The sequence below is a fragment of the Syngnathus scovelli genome, chromosome 13 (genome assembly GCF_024217435.2).
Source record: "Syngnathus scovelli strain Florida chromosome 13, RoL_Ssco_1.2, whole genome shotgun sequence".
Lineage (NCBI taxonomy): Eukaryota > Metazoa > Chordata > Actinopteri > Syngnathiformes > Syngnathidae > Syngnathus > Syngnathus scovelli.
Window position 1 is genome coordinate 5,349,013 of NC_090859.1, and position 19,384 is coordinate 5,368,396.

At 43.1% G+C, this 19,384-nt stretch overlaps 1 protein-coding gene across 1 annotated transcript; it reads right to left on the minus strand.

The window, feature by feature from the left end:
- Positions 1-1,546: 1,546 nt before the first annotated feature.
- Positions 1,547-18,713, minus strand: lmo4a (LIM domain only 4a). Its single transcript, XM_049738600.2, has 5 exons — positions 18,442-18,713; positions 14,020-14,257; positions 5,992-6,088; positions 3,054-3,212; positions 1,547-2,817 (listed from the first exon to the last, which is right to left on the minus strand). The coding sequence occupies exons 2-5, from the start codon at positions 14,253-14,255 to the stop codon at positions 2,809-2,811; spliced, it is 501 nt and encodes a 166-aa protein (XP_049594557.1). The 5' UTR covers positions 14,256-14,257; positions 18,442-18,713; the 3' UTR covers positions 1,547-2,808.
- Between the last annotated feature and the right edge of the window lie 671 nt (positions 18,714-19,384).

Below are 19,384 nucleotides of genomic sequence, written 5' to 3' on the forward strand. Positions count from 1 at the left end.
GAGTGACAGAGTTACCGGCTGATCACAGGGGGCACGACACGTGACATATTCGTGTGTAGTTTCTTGTGTGTGAGCCTCTGTCTACGATGGGTGCTGCGCTGCGAATTGCATCTGTTCCTAATTACAGAGTGCTAATGAAAGCCTGTACTCCTCGTGAGTCCTGGGGACACTTCTCTGCCTCATGTTGAAGGTGATGTCACACACAAGTCCAAAACAAAATGAAATACACACTAATGAAGACAGGGAAAGTGATGGGTGGCAGTTGAGGGATCATAGAAGGACAGCTGCTCTACACCGCAATCCTCATGTTGACATTACATAGTTCCTCTTTCAAATCCCAAAAGGCATCTGGCAGTTCTGCTTTAATTATGCTACAGATTAAGCTTCAAAGTGCAGTTTGAGTTTAGTAGATATTCATTTACACACACACACCGTTTGCGGTCATAAATATTGTTTTAACATAGTGGACCAAACAAACTGTCCTGGCCAAATTTGCAGTTCATGTGAAATTGTGTGTACGTATTTATTGTTATTATTGTATTCGTTTTTTGCTGATCGAAATGTCGCAAGAAAGTGACAAAAGACAGTGTTAGAAATCTTAGTCAAAAATATTTAGTGGTCAAATATTTTTTTGTTTAGCTTTTTCAGAAATACAATGTTTTACAACATGGATTATAAAAGAAAATCTGGAGCTTTGTTATCAATTAAAAATATGCTCATACTACATATATTGGAACTTTATGTAAAAACAAAAAAACAATGTTGCAAGTATTTTTTACTTATTTATAGTTAAATCAGTGGTTCTTAACCTGGGTTCGATCGAACCCCAGGGGTTCGGTGAGTCGGCTTCAGGGGTTCGGCAGAGCTGGTATGTCATTGCCCCCCCCCCCCCCCCCCCAAAAGGTTGAATGCCAAACTAAGGCAAGGACCTTCAATGTTACTAATTCATTTACAGATTTAATTAGATGGATGGAGCCCTTGCCAATATTAAAACAGGGAGGGGTAGAATGTTGCCAACACAACAGGACTTTTTAATTACAACTCCGCATCACCCACTTGCTGATGTCTGGGGAACCAGTTAATTAAAATCCTCATTATTTTACTTTTAATTAGTTCCCCTCTCTTTTTGTTTCCCTGCACCATATGGCAGTGATCCGTAGTCAAATCAACTTAATTAAGCTAATTAAGTTGATCAGCTTAATTATTCAAAGTATGCTGATTGGATGAAATATCTTCCACACCACCTCAACGCTTCAAATGCATTTGTTAATTGCTTATAATAATGGATCATTTCAGAGCTGATTGTTATCGCACGCTACACTTATACTGCACACACACGTGGTTAGTATAACTCCAATATCTTACATCAAGCACTTATGTAACTTTCAGTGTCTCTTTTAGTGTATGTATTGCAATACAATTATGGTCTACTTACTATTTTCAAATATATGCTTAAGAATGCAGTACTACTTCAGACAGATAGTTCATCTCAGTATAATGTTCTCCCTCTCGTGCATGTAGTTTTATTGAGTAAGTGAGCAATGAATGAAAGGAAAAAAAAGTTATTTTATTATACAAATGGACAATGTGTTGTGGTGCTATTAGCTTTCCAGGTGGATCATGTTGCGTATTGGATTCATCAGCTGCTGCACAATTAAATGGCTTGGTATATGCTTGATGCTTCCTGCCGAGATTTCTAAACCCGGCGGAAGCTCCTGCGCTGAAAGGATGGCGAACAACAAAGTGCTGTTTTAAACACCAATGTTCTACTGCCCAATTCTTTAGTTTCATTTATTTACGTTAAAATATGGAGACTGTTCATCCCTAACTGCTGTTAATGACAGTTTATTGAATAAAAAATTAACAGTTTTTTACTTTTACTGTGATGAAGTATTTTTCATGTGATGTAGACGATCTTCACTGCCTCCTATTGTATGGGAAAATATCGACTACACGCCGTGACAAGCCGTGCAGAGTATGATAGGCTGCCAAAGTGGAGCTGGACGAACTCATTTCCACGGGGAACATACATGCGCCAAGCATACACCAAGCTTTACAATTCATAATCAAATTCTTTGATAACTCATCCAAAAGTTGACTGACAGCTGACTTTGGGCTAAAGTTGAGGTACACACTCGACTGGTTTCCAGCCATTCACAGAGGTTATTACCAGTTACAAGTATAACATCAGATCACAAAAACACAATGTCAATACCAATTCTTCAAAAGGCAACATTTTGTTTCAGATAAAAAGCTAAATTGAGTATACATACAGTACATACAAAATATAATATACAAAAATAAGATACAAAAAGCTTTGAAGCTAATTCTGTGTGTAGTATGAACACGATTAAAAAAAAAGCCACCATTTCCCCTTTAATTAAGATGAATACTGGACCAACACAGAAAACAGAGTTGTGGATTTTTACTGTTTAACAGACAAACACAAAAAATGCCATAAAACTCACGAATGTTGTGCATTCTGTATGAGTTGAGTTCAGTGTTACCTCCAGATTCAATATCCACTTTTTGGACAGGTGGTCAAAGAGCATCGTGGTTTTTGCTGAAGTCACTGCTATGAAATGTCAACGTCTTTTCCCTTCCTTTCAGCCATGGCTAATCCTCACAACACTATTGTTGCTACAGTTCATTAGAGACAGTAGTTGAGTGGTTCAACCATACTCCCTCAAATGAAGCAACAATTCAGCCTTCTCTCATCATGAAAAGAGGGACAAGCTGGTTTACAAGAGGAGGAAGGTGAAAAAAGAAGCCGATAGAAGAGTTGAAGGTAGAAGCCACTCAAGTTTTTCAGCATACCTGTAAATAATGGAAATAGAGCATTAGTATGAACTTGTACCAAATATCAGTATATTATTTATATTTATCCGTTGATAAATATCAACTTGTCATACAGTTCCATAATGAAGACCATAATACAAAGGCTGTTATTGTACAAGGCAGACAGCTTAAGTTCAGGTCTTATGAGTTATTAGTAAATCGTGTAGCGTGATTTCTAAAATGCAAATGAACACACAGAGCAAAACGCTTCTCACCTTCTGGTCGGACATCATGCCATTGGCATGCATTTGAGTTGGGTGTCCACTGAGTAGTCCACCTCCCGGCCGATCATGTTCACAGAAGATCGTTCCGTTGATGTAGTGAAAGCGATCACCAGGGACAAGGCGGTTCCGACAGGTTGCACAAATGAAACACTGACACATAAAGACACATGAAAGATTTGTTAATGATTTCATCTACAATCATGCACCACTGACCAGGACCAAGAACAAGTACAACAATTGCAGTTTGATGATACAATGCTATGTATATACTGTATTTTCCGCACTATTAGGCGCACTTAAAAACTTAAAATTTACTCAAAAAACCACAGTGCGCCTTATAATGCAGAGCGCCTTATACATGTTACGTTCCTGCGTCACCTGACTTCCAGCCAAGCCCCAATCAAGGAATTGCCAGCACCTGCTACAGCTCGTTAGGTCCCCTACTTAACCTCTGTGTATTCTGCCAGTGGTTGTCAGTTCGTCTACTTACCCTGCCCGTGACACCGCTGCCTTTTTGTCCGCTGAACGATCTCTGTTGCCAACTGCTTCCGTAAACTGACCGACCACGCTTTGATCGCCGCCTGCCCCGACTACTTGCTCGTCCTTTGACCACGCTTCTGTTCGCCGCCTGCCTCGACCACCTGCCTCGACCACCTGCCTGCCTACGACTACGTGCTCTGCTCTGCTGCTCAGCCACGCCAGCCAGACCGCAAGTCCAGCGTTCCACTTCCCCTTTCCCCATTTTTCAATAAAGGATCGTGCTGCACTTGGTCGCCCTGTCTCTGTTCCGTGACAATATATGGATCAATTAATAAATTTGTTGCTCCATACTGGTTGTACATAGCGCTCTGCCAAAATGTTTCAGTACGTTTTAGTACGACTACTAAATTACAAGGTCGCATCGCGTCCCAGCATTACGACAACCATGGTCAGGGGGCGTCACTGAATAGCTGTTGTACCCGCGAGGCTATTTCATTTCAAAATGGGCTGTTCCGTTAATGTTTTCGAGTACGTTTACAGATCAATATCCAACGGAATCATAAATAAGCAGTACCAATGTGTTAAATCAGTCTTTAGTCGGGTCCGATCACTTTTATGGGAGAGTGTTTGAGAAACGTGATTGTTTACAGGGGGCTGCCACAACATTTTGCTGAGGCTTATGGGAGTCTGCGAGCTAAGGCTCATGGGAGTTTGCAAGTGGCTAATGCTATAATGATAGCTGCTATACGCACAAGGCTATTTCATCTCAAAATACCGTATTTGCCGGTGTATTGGTCGACCTTTTTCGATCCAAAATCGACCGAAAAAAATCGACCTCGACTTATACACCGAGTCATAAAATTTAACTTCGTATTCATCGCTTCAAATGTGATGGTAACCAAGGCCGTTTCTCATGCATCTCATTGTGCGTTGCACTTAGAAAATTTGAACCGGGCGGCGTGCGCGAGTGCGCGGCCCGCTGGATGTCGAATGAGGCGCCGCGATCTCCTCCGCGGTGCTTATAAACAGCCGATCCGCTCGGCGGGGGCTATTTTCGGCCACTTGGCGCGTGCGCACGGCCTCCCGGATGTGCCGGGCGCGTGCGCACGGCCTCCCGGATGTGCCGGGCGCGTGCGCACGGCCTCCCGGATGTGCCGGGCGGGTGCGCGAGCTCGCCGGCCGCTGGAGGTCGAATGAAGCGCCGCGATCTCCTCCGCGGTGCTTATAAACAGCCGATCCGCTCGGCGGGGGCTATTTTCGGCCACTTGGCGCGTGCGCACGGCCTCCCGGATGTGCCGGGCGGGTGCGCGAGCTCGCCGGCCGCTGGAAGTCGAATGAAGCGCCGCGATCTCCTCCGCGGTGCTTATAAACAGCCGATCCGCTCGGCGGGGGCTATTTTCGGCCATTTGGCGCTTGCGCACGGCCTCCCGGATGTGCCGGGCGGGTGCGCGAGCTCGCCGGCTGCTGGAAGTCGAATGAGGCGCCGCGATCTCCTCCGCGGTGCTTATAAACAGCCGATCCGCTCAGCGGGGGCTATTTTCGGCCACTTGGCGCGTGCGCACGGCCTCCCGGATGTGCCGGGCGGGTGCGTGAGCTCGCCGGCCGCTGGAAGTCGAATGAGGCGCCGCGATCTCCTCCGCGGTGCTTATAAACAGCCGATCCGCTCGGCGGGGGCTATTTTCGGCCACTTGGCGCGTGCGCACGGCCTCCCGGATGTGCCGGGCGGGTGCGCGAGCTCGCCGGCCGCTGGAAGTCGAATGAGGCGCCGCGATCTCCTCCGCGGTGCTTATAAAGTGCCGATCCGCTCGGCTTGGAGCTATTTCCGGCCTCCCGTTGGTGCCGGGCGGCGTGCGCGAGCTCGCCGGCCGCGATCTCCTCCGCGGTGCTTATAAACAGCCGCATGCGCACGGCCTCCCGGAATTTGAACACATTTCGCCAATAAATTTCGCATATTGAATTTTGAAGTTTAATATAATGCAACAATTGAGCTCGACTTATACAAAGGATATATCATAAAATCGTAAATTTCCGTCGAATTTTAGGGGGTCGACTTATACACCGAGTCGACCTCTACACCGGCAAATACGGTAGGCTGCTCCGTCAATGTTTCGAGTGAATTTATGGATCGATATGGAACGGAAACGTAAGTAAGCAGTACCAATGTGTTAGATCGAACTTTAGTCAGTTCCGATGATTTTATAGGAGATAATTTGAGAAACGCGATTACAGAGGGCTCATTGGTTATTGGCTAGTAGATGCATACCGCAACCCTAGTCAACCTCAGTTTGTTGCAGTATAGCTTCTATTTTATGGGCCTTTTAATCCGGTGCGCCCTATATATGAAATAATTTCTAAAATAAAAAATTCAATGAGGGTGCGCCTTATAATCCAGTGCGCCTTTTGGTGTGAAAAACACGGTACTGAGGTGATGAGACACAATCAACCTCACCTTCAGGTGGTAAACGTTTCCTTGTGCCCGCATCACCATTTCGCTAGCAGGGATAGCCTGTCCACATGCACTGCAAGGGCCGCTGTGTCCAAAAAGTCTGCGGAAACACACAAGCAAAACTATTTTACCACCATCAAAAGCATGTATTCAATTTGTGTGACGAGTAAAAAAAGAAGAGAGTAGTGGCTCTCATTTTGTGGCGGCGTTAGCATCGATGCTAATTATACTGTAGTACAAAGGTATTTCCCCTTTTTACATTTGTCTGATAAATAAGAATGTTTAAAGGTCGACTCACCTCTGAAGCCTCCCTTTATGTACCTATCCTTAAATGCTACTTCTCTATCACGCTGAAGACAAATGGGAGAAGAGGAGATTTCTTTCTTTCTTTTGATTTTAGTGTAACGTTCAGTCTGATTTTGTTTGTTTCTTTCTTTTACACTTGATGTACCGTATGACAGTTATGATTGCATGATTTACTCCACTTTGTAGGTCAACCTAAACAATTGTGTTAAACTTGAAGTTTCCACCGTATCACCGTTTAAGTTTTCTGTAGAATTTCCCTAAAAGCATCCACCCTTTTGTTGTAGTAACTATTCAAGCAGCTGAACTTCCTGCACTCAATGTTAGAAAAGACATAAGTTGGAATTTGCTGTTGGCTGATCAACTGCATTTTAATGAACTGCTCTAGCAAAGTGCCTGAGTGGTATCAGATGCACATTTGGGAGATTTTTATGCTTAGGGAGCAATGCTGTTGTTGCATAACTAGTGTTCTCTCGCCTCATAGCCAGTTTGTAGTCATTATAAAAGAAGATTGCACAACTAATGAATATATTATTTGAGACTACCACAAGCTCGCTTTAAAGTGGGGCTTTCTAATTTTATGATGTTGGTTACAGTCGATGAGCAAGTTTAAGATCTCAATCAACATCTTATAACAGTCAGTGACAGGAACAGCAGGCTCAAGTTAATCCACTCCAATGAGACAACATTTTCAATTAAGGTATTAATAGTAGACTGTCTGTCAAGATCTGTCACAGTTCGTTTCCTTGTTTTAATGTCATTTATGAGTTTCGGTTACCGTGTCTGTGTGCTCACCCCTCCCCTCCTGTGCTCTGATCAGTGTAATTGCATCACCTGACTCTCGTTAACTGTCTTGTATTTAAGTCCTGTCTGCGTGTCACTCCCTGTCGGATTGTTTGCGTCTTATGTTTTTTTATAGTTGCTTGTCTGTTCTTGTCTTGTTTTGTGTTTCTGTTCAGTTATTCACGTCCCTAGTCGAGCATCTATCGTTTGTCTTTTGAGTTTGTTCAATAAACCCTGGTCCAAGCTGCATTTGGTCGCCCAGCTTCGATCTCTTCATGACACTGTCACGATCAATTAAAATAATAACTTAAATAATTCCTCTTTTGGCATGCACAAACTTGGCCAATAAAGCTGATTCTGATTTATGAGGCTCCATGCAACCCAACCAACATCATACATTAACATCAATTTTAAAACATTTTAAAATTAATGCACGTAAAGCTACTTACAGAAATACCCACTACATTTGTATTCAGTTCTGTCTGATTTCTGTCTGATTTCTTGTTTTAACTGGCAGTTGTGGTCGTTATTCAAATACCAGCCAAAGTGAAATCAAATAGTACAAACATAAGACATTTAGATTAATGTGTACATACCCTAAAACCACAAGACAGGGTCAAGGTGGCTATGGGTAATTTTAGGAGATTCCTGAATGGTGAACAAATTTGCAATGGCGCAGATGTAAAAAAAAAAAGAAAAAAGGTTCCTGGCTAAGTGAGACTCAATTAGCCGGTATACCTTTTAAAGTGAATTAAAAGAAACAAAAAGTTCTGCAGTGTCTGCCTCGAGCTCACACCCGCACTATGTTAGGTTCTTAACGGGGAAGTCGAGTAAAAAAAAAAAAAAAATCACTTACAATAATATGTTCTATCTGCCTCCACTATGCTGAACAGTATTCTGATTGATATTGCATTGGTGGGATATTAATTGCAAAACAAAACCACCCGTTTTTATCCATTTTGCAGGCATTTTGCCCTGAACTGACACCTGCTGTCGAGGGACAATTACATCAGTGACATCATGGCGCACCTCTTTTCTGAGTTTAATCATGTGATGTTGACAAGCGGAGCCATAAGGCAATGTGACATCAACTTCATTCAGCTTATAAACTAGCTGGTGGCTGGCACCTTGCGCTAGCACTTTCACATCATGACATGCAGAGCCCCATTACGACATGGTTTGTGTCACCGGAGCCTTTGAAGGGCTAGAGACACCGGTATATGTATAAATCGGTTTTAGTTAGCTTATGGGCTTATAAATATAAATTGACGCTCGAAACAACGAAAAGGAAGCTGTTGCTCTGAAAAATTTAATTTAAATTTGCCGCACAGACGAGTTTGACTGCACCGAGCCGCCAGCCGGAAGTGACGTCCCATGACGTCTCAAGTTGTATGCGTTTAGCTTCAGTGAATGTAAACAAATAGAGAAGAGGGGCCAACGCGGACACGTCGGGCCAGGTTTGCGGCCAACCCAGCTCGCCTAGCCGTGCCTTCCATTATCCTGGCGTACGTTCGTTCGCGGGACGACAAGATGGGTTGCGTTCGCCTGATAGGATCCACGAACCGGACAGTGCGTGCCTGCTGTGTGCTCGTGTTCACAGTGGCCTGGTTGACAGTCATCTTTCCGGACTCTGCTGTGCATCGGGAGCGGCTAGCGTGCTATCACTCTTATTGTTCATCTTCTTGTTTTATTTTTCCTGTGTTGTTTACTTGTATGTGCGTTGTGAACTCTGTCTTATCTTTCCGGACTCTGCTGTGCATCGGGAGCGGCTAGCGTGCTGTCACTCTTATTGTTCATCTTCTTGTTTTATTTTTCCTGTGTTGTTTACTTGTATGTGCGTTGTGAACGCTGTCTTATCTTTCCGGACTCTGCTGTGCATCGGGAGCGGCTAGCGTGCTGTCACTCTTATTGTTCATCTTCTTGTTTTAATTTTCCTGTGTTATTTACTTGTATGTGCGTGTGAACTCTGTCTTGTCACCCTGGGATAGTGAGAAACGTAATTTCGATCTCTTTGTGTGTCTTGACATGCGGAGGAATTGACAATAAAGGAGACTTTGAGACTTTGACTTTGAAAAGTATGTCGAAGCGTGACGGGAGGGGCACAATTCAGAAAACGTGCTAAGCTCGTCGAAAAAATGCGATTTAAGAAATAAAATTAAAAATGCGCCTAAAACCTAAACCAAACGCTGCAGATGTTCATTTCTTCATTCGCAGTGGTCAACTCGGCACTCTACTCTTTTTACTATGCCAACCTAACCACAGTGACGGGAGAGGCACAATTCAGAAAACGTGCTCAGCTCGTCGAGAAAATGCGATTTAAGCAATAAAATTAAAAATGCTTATAAAACCTAAACCAAACGTTGCAGGTGGTCATGTCTTCGTGTGCCGAGATCAACTCGGCACTCTAAAGCCCCCAAGAGCACTTTTTACTATGCCAACCTAACCAGAGTGACGGGAGGGGCACAATTCAGAAAATGTGCTCAGCTCAGCCCAAGTGAACTGCTAGATTCATCATATTCTGTGTCGATGCTAATATTGCCCCTAGAAACGGAGCTGTCGCTATCATCTGCCATGTTGTTTGGGTTTGTTGACATCCAGATGTACAACTTGTGACGTCACAGTAATGGCGCCGCCAGTTTGGCTTCGTGCGGGACCCGATCGATAAACTGGCATTTCATTTCAGCTTTATTCTTAGTAATCGGTGTCCATTTTTAATTTCCAATGCGGCAAATGTGTTCACTTTATACATTCTATCAAATTCCGTTCTAATTGAAAAAAAAGGGATGTCTCTAGCCCTTTAAGTTGCAGCTCAAACATACAGAGAAGAGTAGGCATAATAAAGATGCTACATGCAGTTGTGTTTGATTAACAGTTGGGTGGAGTGTGGTTTCTTTGGCTTTGAAGCAAAAAATGTAGCCTTTCTGTTGGAAAATGCAAGGGTGAATGGGACAATTAATCATTGCCAATAGCATATAAAATATCCACACACTCTACTTTGTCTCCTGTTTCCTCTCCTTGGGCGAATTCATTCTTTTCCCTGACAATTTTGCGGTTCAAAAAATACACTACACAGTACCGTAATGGCCCGAATATAAGACAGCGTTTTTTTTGCATTAAAATAAGACGGTAAGTTAAAGGTTGCTGGTATTGACTGAGTATGTTGCTCTGATCGTGTGCGTCACAAAGTGAGTATATACATTTCATTGTTACTACTGTCTACTGTTGTGCTGTTTGTCCGATCGCGGTTTGCTTCGTGTGCGCGCCGCGCCGTTTGATTGACAGCTCCGGCGCTCTCCTTTAAAGGGTACCTTTGGTCAACCTGTATAACGCAGGCACTGATTTAGTATAAAGTAAATGTACAATATCAAAAAAGAAATAACACAACACCTCTTAGGGACAAGAGATATATAGCCTGAAACATTGCCGTTTGACCGTCACTTTTGCTGCCTGGGGAAGAAATGGCACCCCGGATAGGCCGTCACCAAGTTGATTCCGACCAATTGATCATAGCCGTTACTAAAATCACTTAACAGGAAACTGACTTCCCTGGCAAAATGCGCTTGCCTGCCATGACGGGAAACCAATGTACACAAACCACAATAATTGCCCAGTAATTTATCAAAATCTGAGACAAAAACTGCTTATCACAGATACATACCTGTCTCAGAACGGCAATGTTTTGTCTCTGGGATCTCTTTTCATGATGCTGCTGCCTTTTCACATCAGTTTTCCTTTGTTTGTGGGCAAAAATTGTTGGCACTGCCCAGGGATGCAGACATTTTTTCTCTTTCAAACCAAGGGTCCTGTTAATCACGTCGGCTGCGAAGCAATTCTCTTCAAAATGTTCCTCACAAACCACGAAATTAATACCAAAAGGGAAAGTTTTCATCGTGTGACCTGTTCCTAGATTGTGCAACCATTCTTTACAGATCCTTGTATGATCATAATTGCTTGGCATTGGCACACGGAAGAAGTGTTTGTCTTTGTTTTTCTGTTTGTTATTATAACATCCGAATGCTTTACACTGCGCCATGTTGCGTTATCCTCAATACTACTGACACTCACTGAATCCGTGCGCCGTGACCCAGCCCAGATTCTCCCGGAGTTCATTGCGTCACACCTCTCTGGCCTGCACCAACGCTGGGGACGAGATTGGGGCCAGCCAAGATGCTATCAACTTGCTGACGTCACGCAGCTGCCTGATCCGGGCCACAAACTAAGCAACATGGATGCTCCCAGTATTTCCATGTCTCACTTACTAAAAGCCATTTATTTCCTACACAAGTTGCTTTTTTTAAATAAACTTCAGGGACTTGATTAAGCCATATTCGTTGAATAGAAAAATGTTAATATTGCTAATGACTAAACGTACCCTTTAAGTTTGCCTCGCATTGTACGAGCAGCTTACACGCATGACTACAGCCGTTACGCAGCGGCACGGCGACTGTCGCCAGCAAATGTATTTTGTTGTCTCGATGACTTATGTTTGCTGTGTTGTCGAGAGTATTTCATTTGTGGTTATTTAGTATAGCGGAACCGCTACGCGCAGTTAGTTATGTAATGTATGCCGTCTAACAGTGTTGTGTGACGTCAGAAGTTGAGCGTTGACTTACGTGCTGTATTTCTGTCTGTTGCAGAACCACACACACACACACACCGCACACACATACGCACACAAACATGCGCACACACGCACACACACACGCACACACACACACATACACACATGTGCCTATACCCTTTGCCAGTTTGCCTGTATGCCCCTATGAGCCCCAGTGTCTGTTACTTTTTTGTCAATAATTCAGTAAAGCAATCAAAACTGAACCACGTGTTCCCTCCAGTGTTCTGACCGACACCCGGGGGCGAAAAGGGCATAACCTTCCGAGCCAACCCCTATACAGTCCTCAGGTTCCCCAACAATAGCAGTAGCAGTTTGCATTATTTTATTGCAATGTTTTTCCCTATTCAGATTTGTTTCAAGACTACAGTTACAGTTAGACTTCACTTTGATGGTTAATGCAGTTATTGCAATGTTGTTGTTTTATCCCAGTAGATTGGTTTATTTACATTTCAAAAACTAGAAGCCATTCATTTACAAACGTGATTGCACTTTAGTTTACATATTTAAATGTTCAGATATTAAGATGTGATAGACAGTTTTTGCATGATTTGAATGAAGCAAAATAACATGCTTTTTCTCTCGAATATATTGTTATAATCATTTGTTTCAGATGTACCGTATTTGCCGGTGTACAGGTCGACTCGGTGTATAAGTCGACCCCCTAAAATTCGACGGAAATTTACGATTTTATGATATATCCTTTGTATAAGTCGAGCTCAATTGTTGCATTATATTAAACTTCAAAATTCAATATAGCTCAGTGGCCTAGTAGTAGAGTGTCCGCCCTGAGACTGGAAGGTTGTGGGTTCAAACCCCGGCCGGGTCATACCAAAGACTATAAAAATGGGACCCATTGCCTCCCTGCTTGGCACTCAGCATTAAGGGTTGGAATTGGGGGGTTAGATCACCAAATGATTCCCGAGCGCGGCACCGCTGCTGCTCACTGCTCCCCTCTCCCCCAGGGGATGGATTAAAATCACATGGGGATGGGTTAAATGCAGAGGACAAATTTCACCACACCCAGATGTGTGTGTGACGATGATCATTGGGACTTTGACTTTATTGACGAAATGTGTTCAAATTCCGGGAGGCCGCGCGCATGCGGCTGTTTATAAGCACCGCGGAGGAGATCGCGGCCGGCGAGCTCGCGCACGCCGCCCGGCACCAACGGGAGGCCGGAAATAGCTCCAAGCCGAGCGGATCGGCACTTTATAAGCACCGCGGAGGAGATCGCGGCGCCTCATTCGACTTCCAGCGGCCGGCGAGCTCACGCACCCGCCCGGCACATCCGGGAGGCCGTGCGCACGCGCCAAGTGGCCGAAAATAGCCCCCGCCGAGCGGATCGGCTGTTTATAAGCACCGCGGAGGAGATCGCGGCGCCTCATTCGACTTCCAGCGGCCGGCGAGCTCGCGCACCCGCCCGGCACATCCGGGAGGCCGTGCGCACGCGCCAAGTGGCCGAAAATAGCCCCCGCCGAGCGGATCGGCTGTTTGTAAGCACCGCGGAGGAGATCGCGGCGCCTCATTCGACTTCCAGCGGCCGGCGAGCTCGCGCACCCGCCCGGCACATCCGGGAGGCCGTGCGCACGCGACAAGTGGCCGAAAATAGCCCCCGCCGAGCGGATCGGCTGTTTATAAGCACCGCGGAGGAGATCGCGGCGCCTCATTCGACTTCCAGCGGCCGGCGAGCTCGCGCACGCCGCCCGGCACCAACGGGAGGCCGGAAATAGCTCCAAGCCGAGCGGATCGGCACTTTATAAGCACCGCGGAGGAGATCGCGGCGCCTCATTCGACTTCCAGCGGGCCGCGCACTCGCGCACGCCGCCCGGTTCAAATTTTCTAAGTGCAACGCACAATGAGATGCATGAGAAACGGCCTTGGTTACCATCACATTTGAAGCGATGAATACGAAGTTAAATTTTATGACTCGGTGTATAAGTCGAGGTCGATTTTTTTCGGTCGATTTTGGATCGAAAAAGGTCGACCAATACCCCGGCAAATACGGTAATAATTTTCTGTATAGAAATTTAATATGGTGTTCAAAAAGTATTTTTCAAACTTGTCTTGAAAAAGAGGGAGTCGTCTTATAATCAGGGTCGTCTTATATTCGGGCCAATACGGTATATTACAGAAGCTTGCAACTTATTAATTAAATTGATCCAATGAGCAAATGTTTTAAAGAGTTATACTCGTTTTCTGTCCTCTATTTTTATTGAATGTATCAATTTGTGTCACGCTCGGTTTAAAACACTGTACAAAATGCTAGAAAGAATGAAATGTGCGCTCATGCAAAGCGTGTTCCACAGAGCGTGAGCCACACTCACCTGATGTAGTCGTTCTTGCAGAGGATCATCCCTCCTTTGCTGTAGCAGGTGCTGCTGTACTCGCCCAGCTGAGCGTGGCAGCAGGAGCACTTGAGACAGCGTGTGTGCCAGTACTGCTCCATTGAGAAGAGGAGGAAGCGGTCTACTATTCGACCTCCACATCCTGCGCACGACCGACCTGCTGTCCCTCCCACTACGGCCACTGTGGGCCCCTCCACCCTGCTGTTCACCATCATAACTGGAGAGGGACAAGAGGATTGTGCAGTGTAGAACGAGAAAGTCTAAAATGAATGACAATCCGCATAACATAAAGAGAAAAGAAAAAGTAAAGGCTTTGGTTCAAATTCATGATGATGTATGAAAATGAATAATGCATAAATGCTTAGCACGTCCAGCTTGCAGTTCTGAGCTTAAAGGTTCAAATTTGTGCTCAGGTCTGCCTATATGAAGTCTACATTTTCTCCCTTGGGCTTTCTTCCACATTCCAAAAACATGTTCATTTGGGATCATTTATGATAGGCGCGACTGGTTGTTTATTTTTATGTATCTATAGATTTATTTATGTAAGTCCATATACCAAGTCTTGATATTAAAGAAATATTAAAAATGCTTTATCTGTTTTCAGAATTTAGTGAAATTATATTGGCCCATGCCTCCACAGTCCAGGTTTGAAAAGATTAGTCCAGTTTTTCCCAACCTGTTTTCATCCACAGCACACCTATTCATTGGAAAAAATCTCGAGGCACACTACCACCAAAAATTTGTTGTGTTCACACCAGGTTTTATATTAAAATTTGTTATTTGACGAAAAATGTTGTGAAAGTGCTATATAAGTCCTTTTCACACACACAGCATGAAATCTCAAGATTCTTCAATTAGCAACGCACATGCGATTAGCAAGTGACTGACCAGACCTTGCTCTCACTCTCACCGTAATTAATATTGGACAATTTTGCACGGCACAGCTGAACATCTCTCATGGCACACCAGTGTGCCGCACACAGTGGTTGAGAAACATTGGATTAGTCAATTATAAATAATAAAAGATTACACATTTTGCGTAACTGTGCAAATTAATAAACAATGACAACATGACCTCGAAACCAAAATACAATCAAATTAAAGTCACAAAAACATCGGCATTTTGTTGTTTTTTACATTCATAATTTATGTAACAGTTGATATTGGACCACCAGCTATCAAACAGGACGAAATCTACTCTCTGACCACAATCATTAGGTACACTTGCACAATACAATAGGCTCTAATACGACAACATTATCAGCAACTGTGCCTTCACAAACACAATAACAAATCACTCAAGGCTGACAACTAAAAGCAGTTGTAGTTAACCATTAATTACTAGCAATTGCACATATTTCATTTGTGACAAAAATGATTAAAAAAAAACACACCTCTTTGACTTAACAACTTAATGAACAATAATTGATTCCCAAATGTTGTTTCCATTAAAGCGGCAAAGTCAACACGAGTCCTTCTGAAATAATTAGTTTCAATTGTCAGTCAGGTTTATTTATAATTGACACACCTCATACGCCACAGTACTGTATTCTAACAACTTGGTTGCTATATAGATAACCGTACTCAGAGTGATACTGTAACTAATCTCGGGGTAATATTTGACCAAACGCTCTCCTTTCAAAAACACATTAAGAATATAACCAGAATTGTGTTTTTTCACCTTCGTAATATTGCTAAGATTCGTCCGATCCTCTCGACCGGGGATGCGGAAACTATTATACATGCGTTCGTCACGTCGCGCTTGGACTACTGTAATGTATTATTCTCTGGTCTTCCTAAGTCCCTCATCAAAAGTCTACAGTTAGTACAAAATGCTGCTGCGAGGCTGCTCTCACGGACAAGAAAATTTGATCACATTACCCCAATATTAGCCAACTTACATTGGCTCCCGGTCCATTTAATATGTGACTTCAAGGTTCTTCTACTAACCTATAAATCACTGCATGGCTTAGCGCCTTCATATCTCGTCAACCTAGTCGTTCCTTATGTTCCGTCTCGTAACCTTCGTTCGGAAAACGCTAGTCTTTTAGTTACACCAAGGGCCAAGAAAATGTCTGCAGGTTCTAGAGCATTCTCTATTCGGGCTCCAGAGGTTTGGAATGCCCTCCCAATGGATATCAGAACTGCTACCTCAGTAGAAACATTTAAGACACGTTTAAAGACACATTTCTATGAGATGGCCTTTAACTAACTTGTAGTGGCCGATTCGGCCGGAGTTTGTTTTTGTTCTCTCTCCCCACCCCCCTCCTTGGCTGGGGAGGGGGTTAGGTGGCACAAAAGCTGATAGCGGCTAGCTGGATTCTTGGGGACCAATTCAAGATGGGGGAACTGCAGCTCAACCTCCTTGAAGACACTGCCAGGACAATCGAGGGCCCTCCAACATCCATTTTTTCATTGATTTTCATATTATGTATTACTTGTGCCATCTCTGCATCCATTACAACCTGGTGATCCTGAAAGGGGGATCCTTCCATCTGTGGTCCCTTCTCAAGGTTTCTCATTTTCCCCTGGTATGGTTTTTTTGAGTTTTTCCTTGCCCTTTTGGGAGCTTAAGATCAGGGGATGCTTTGAGAATAATTGTCAATTTTTGTCTATGTGAAGCCCTTTGAGACTGTTTGTGATTTGGGGCTATACAAATAAACTTGACTTGACTTGATATTGGACTTGTGCGTTAGTGGACTTGCATGATGCAAGCGCTGTAATAGCCATTAATAATATTAGTTTTTAAGAACATGCTTATTTAAATTTTGCGGCGGTTATGAAGTGGCACTACATAACGCTAATTAACACCTAATTGCTTAATCCAGATAGAGCTTTTTATGAGCAGTAAGTGCAATCATGAAGTTTGCGCACGCTTTGAATCCAGACTTTACAGTCATGAAGGTCACCAAGGAAGATGCTTCTCTATAGCAGACTGTGACATATTATGTGGTCAGTTACTTCAGTTGGTTAAATACTACTTGACATTGTTACATGTCTAAACTAATGAGTGGTGCGGTTAGGGTTTAGAACTAATTTAGCTAAACTGAGATCACAGTCTACACCTAAACTATAGGGATCTTATTTTGATTGCCTCAAACTGTTCCACCATTTTGGACTGTATGCACTTTTGGACAAGAAACAAAGTGGGGGGAAACAGACGATAATAATTACCTTTAGCTTTAGATAACTCTCGCCATATGTTCATAGCATCTATGAGCACAAATTTAAGGACATAAGCTAAAATTGTTATTCAAATAATGTTCTCTCTCGGGACACACAGGACTGCAGCGGGTCACAGTGCTGTTAACAGAATGATTATAATGTAAACTAGACTGACAGGCGCCTTTTATAGTACATTGGAATAAACCTGTCAATAGATGTGACTATTGTAAAATGTAGCTTGAGGAATTGAGGGTACTAGTTTAAGCATCGCAATTGGTTCATGCTGTTGAAGTGGGAAGGCGCCCTAGAGCAGTGGTTCTTAACCTTTTTCCTTGTTCGCATCCCATTCAATTCACCAACCAGTTCTCGCACCCCTAACCCTAAATAATTATTATAATAATAATTGGTTGACTTTACAGCTATAAGGCTTAATTAGCATTATGCCTAATGCCAATTAACACAATGACTCCTTGATTTCTAGAATTTTTCACTTTTTTCGGTTACCCGACCATTATCCCCGAAAAATTGTAAATTTCCCCCAGGGTATCCTCGCACCCTCTAGGAAGCATTCTCGCACCCCCGGTTAAGAACCACTGCCCTAGAGCAAGGCAGTGGACAACCAATCCTCTCACTGACATCGCTCCACTAAATCCATATTGTAAATCAATACATTTGTAGCCATGTGTAGCGTATTCAATAAAAAGTCACATAGAATTTGATTTAAAAAAAATCTTCATTATACCCCAAGTTGAGTCTATACAATAATGAAGAAAAATGAGTATGACAAAAAAGCTTACCAATTTGCCTCATCCTAGAACGCTTTGTGTGGAAATTATGACGAAGTGAAGGTGTTTTTCAATAATGAATAGCAAGCAGGCGTTTTTCTAAAGCAAGTACTTGCATACTATAATAAAGTATGTGATAATTAATTAAGAACCATTATTAGAATCGTCACCAGAGACGCTGAAGAGTCTCGATTTTGTTGTTTAGCTTTCCATAGCTTTCCTTGCTGGTGACTAGCAACCAACCAGTCGCCAGTTGGCAAAATGTGTACAAAACAAGATGACTCCATTGGTATTTTTAAAAGGTATTTTTGTTCAGCTGGGATCTTAATAACTCTTTATAAAGGAAAACGCATTCTTGGCAAAAATTACATTTAAATTTAACAGCAGCAACGCCTTGTTTACTAATTAAAAAAAAAAAAAGAAAACAGTAAATATAACTTAATCAACTTACACCACTGGCCCTTGGAGAAAATGAGCAAATGGTCACAGCTTTCTGACGTCTAACTTGAAATCCGCGAAATGCCGAAGGTTTGCAGTCCACTCGCGACGAGAGCCATTCAAGAAAAGAGCAAAAGCTCCCTTGTGATAGGCAACAAAAAGCTCTGGGGACAAGTCTTCCACTTTCACTTTCTTTTGGTCCGTTTACAACCACAGTTTGGCGGCGAAGCAAGCTGCGGTATGGCGCGTGCTTGCCTTTATAAATACGTCATCGCTACTCGCCCAGCCACGCACGTACGAGGGGCGTGTCTTTTAAATCGAGTCATCCGTTGTTCACAGCATTGAATACAAACATTGTATTCATTGAATACAATGTTTATATTCAATGCACGAAATAAAACGAAATAGCATAATTACTTCAATCTCCCTCATTTAAAAAAAAAAAAAAAAATCCGACACAAATTGTTGATCTTTTTGTTGATCTCCATTAATGCGCTGGCTTTAACACGAAATTATCATTACAGGTTATTTGTCATTTTTGTCACCCAGTTTAATGTCAGCAAAGTTTGGGGAAAACTTTTTTGAGAGGGATGCAGACTTTTTTATTGAGGTTTTTTGTTTGTTTTGCTAAGCTATAAAAATGCACAGTAATTGAAAGTTACGTTTATACATCAGTAGCTGCATTTTGGAGTCAAAAAAAAAAAAAAAGTATTTTTGAATTGTTACATATGTACACATTGTGAATTTACTTTTTCCAGAGTTTTTTTCTTTATAATGCAGTTGTTATTTATTTCCAATTTTTAAATGGGCTTTCACTTGCGCAGAATAGCGCTTTTCTACCTTCGGTACACATTCAGTTGTCGTGGCGCACAAAAACAGTGGATTCAATGAACAGTGTTTCACTGAAAGCAGAGAGAGACCTCTAGTGGACAAACTGCAGCGTGTTAAAGCGACAG